The 2,673-nt window shown below is 36.2% G+C and overlaps 1 protein-coding gene across 1 annotated transcript; it reads left to right on the top strand.

Annotated features, from left to right (window-relative positions):
- The first annotated feature begins 656 nt into the window (after positions 1-656).
- LOC124540377 lies at positions 657-1,976 on the top strand. Its single transcript, XM_047117878.1, has one exon. The coding sequence runs from the start codon at positions 657-659 to the stop codon at positions 1,974-1,976; it is 1,320 nt and encodes a 439-aa protein (XP_046973834.1).
- Positions 1,977-2,673: the final 697 nt, after the last annotated feature.

The following is a 2,673-nucleotide window of genomic DNA, read 5'->3' as shown; positions in this document are numbered from 1 at the left end:
GAATATAATTTTATTACATCGAGACGGCCGCAGACAAGTTGCATATTGACGAATTCGATTAACATATCTGCATATATGTAATTTCTCTAAGTGCTCAGTCAGCTATTTCACGGGTGAATTGCCGAGTCATTAAGTATTTGGTATGTCACATGATCAAAGATTGATTTTTTATGTAAAGTTTGGGGGACGACCTGATGGAAAATGTCTTTCTTCGCAGTATATTGGCGTTGTAAGAAAGCTATGATGTTATGTCCCTTGTGCCTGTAGTTCGATTACCATTCAAACTGGAACACAATTATACAAAGAATTGCTATTTGACTACCTGATATATGTATAGTTATTCTATTTCACGAAGTCCGTTTGACTATGAATGTAAGGTCTGTACGTGCACACTGTTTTAGTGTGCGTAACCTCGGGAGCGCTCAGTTACGATCGCGACGCGGTCAGAGTCACTAGTGTTTTGTTTCTGCGCTAAAAAAAATCAAAGAGTAACGTCAGCATGGCAAGTAAACGCAGAAAAGTTGTCCACAGTGAGGTAAAATTTTTTTAACTATTGTTACTATTTTTTGTGTGCTATTAAGAGTTTATCTATCTAATATTATAAATTTTATTATTTAAATAGGTATTTCGAATTGGTTTGGTTCTAGGGTCGAAGCATGATAGCTAGCGTTTATCATTTCCTGCGAGAAGAGTATGAATTCACAAAATCAGTTGCGGAACCTAACTGTGATTTGTCTCATTTAGGAGATATTACAAGGCGTACAGCTGAGGCTACAGGTGTTTCTATGAAAACTGTTCAACGGATATTAAAAGAAGAGAAGGAATTGCCATCCTGCTCATCAAATTTCACTTCTCCTATGAAGAAAAGAAGAAAGCGGGATAGTAAGATAGAAATAGATAATTTTACAGCCGATGTTGTTCGCAGTACTATACAAAATTTCCATGTCATCCATAAAGAAATTCCAACGTTGGCTAAGTTAAAAACTGTATTAAATGAAAAAAATGGTTTTGATGGTTGTATCGAAACTGTTCGTCAATTGTTATTGAAGTTAGGTTACAAGTGGCGTAAAACAGAGAATAACCGTAAAATTTTGACGGAGCGTCACGATATACAAATGTGGCGTTTAAAATTTTTGAAGAAGATGTCAGAATATCGCAGTCAAGTTCGCGCAATTGTGTACACCGATGAAAGTTATGTCCTTTCAACACACGTGCGAAACAACACCTGGGCACAAAAGAAAGAGAGTAAAGCATTCTTAAAAAAAATTAGCACAGGCACTCGCTTTATATTAGTGCATGCGGGTACAAAGGATGGATATATTGAAAATGCTTCATTGATTTATAAAGCCAACTCAACAGCTGGCGATTACCATTCTAATATGAGCTACGATAATTATGTTAAATGGCTAAACGAAAAACTTTTACCCAATTTATCCCCACGCTCTGTCATTGTCTTAGACAATGCTTCATATCACAACACACGGACGGAAAAACTACCGACGTCGGCTACAAAGAAAGCAGACATGCAGCAATGGCTTAGGGATAAGGGTATAGCATTTGAGCAATCTCTCCTTAAATTGGAATTGTACGATATTATAAAAAAACACAAAGATGAACACATAACGTATAAAATTGATGATTTTATTAAGAGCAAGGGTTTTGATGTCATACGTCTTCCCCCCTATCACCCAGAATTAAATGCTATTGAAAATATTTGGGGTATTGTAAAAAATTATATCGCATCAAAGAATATCGAACAAAACATGACGAACATGGATAGACTGATCTTTGAAAGCTTGAATAGAGTAACCAGTGAAACATGGCAAAAAACCTGTGCTCATGTTGAAAAAATTGAAAAAGAATACTTAAAATACGTCGACCTGGATTTTGAGTTCATAATTAACTTAGGGAACGATTCTGACGAAAGCGAATCGGGAATTGAATTTGATAGTGATCTCTGCAACTTATCATTCTAATAGCTAAATATTATTTACTTAAATTGTCTATATAATTTATTAAATAAATATATAATGCGTGTCAGATTTCCTTCCTAACGCTACCTACGTTTACACACACTAGCGCGCCTATCACTACACGTCACTACTACAACCAGAGCCAAACGGACTTCGTGAAATAGAATATCTATAGTAGGTAACCTAGACTTAGAAAGCCTTAGTGATAGTGACAAAGATAATAAATTAAGAAATCATATAATTTTTCTCATTATCGGTGGAGGAATTACATATATTATTACTTGGTGGTAGGGCTTTGTGCATTCATCAGTTATTCTACCGCCAAATAACAGCACTCAGTAGTGTTGTGTTCCGGTTTGGAGGGTGAGTGTGCCAGTGTAACAACAGGCACAACTGACATAACATCTTAGTTCCCTAGGTTGGTGGCACATTGACGATGTAAGGAATAGTTAATATACATTACAGCGTCATTGTCTATGGGTGATAGTGACCACTTACTATCAGGTGGCCCATATGCTCGTCCGCCAACCTATACCATAAAAAAATGTGTGGATCCATATGTCGCATGAAAATCTGCACGTACCAAGAGCACGTATTGGGGTATCGCATTGGAATTAACTTCAATATTTCATCTTATCATCATTCAAGGGGAATATGGGGAGACAATTTTGTATGAATTTTACCTGTTGATATAATATAA

This window comes from Vanessa cardui, chromosome 25 (assembly GCF_905220365.1).
Source record: "Vanessa cardui chromosome 25, ilVanCard2.1, whole genome shotgun sequence".
Taxonomy (NCBI): domain Eukaryota; kingdom Metazoa; phylum Arthropoda; class Insecta; order Lepidoptera; family Nymphalidae; genus Vanessa; species Vanessa cardui.
Note: the sequence above shows the minus strand (reverse complement) of the source record. Positions and strands in the feature narration are given on the sequence as shown.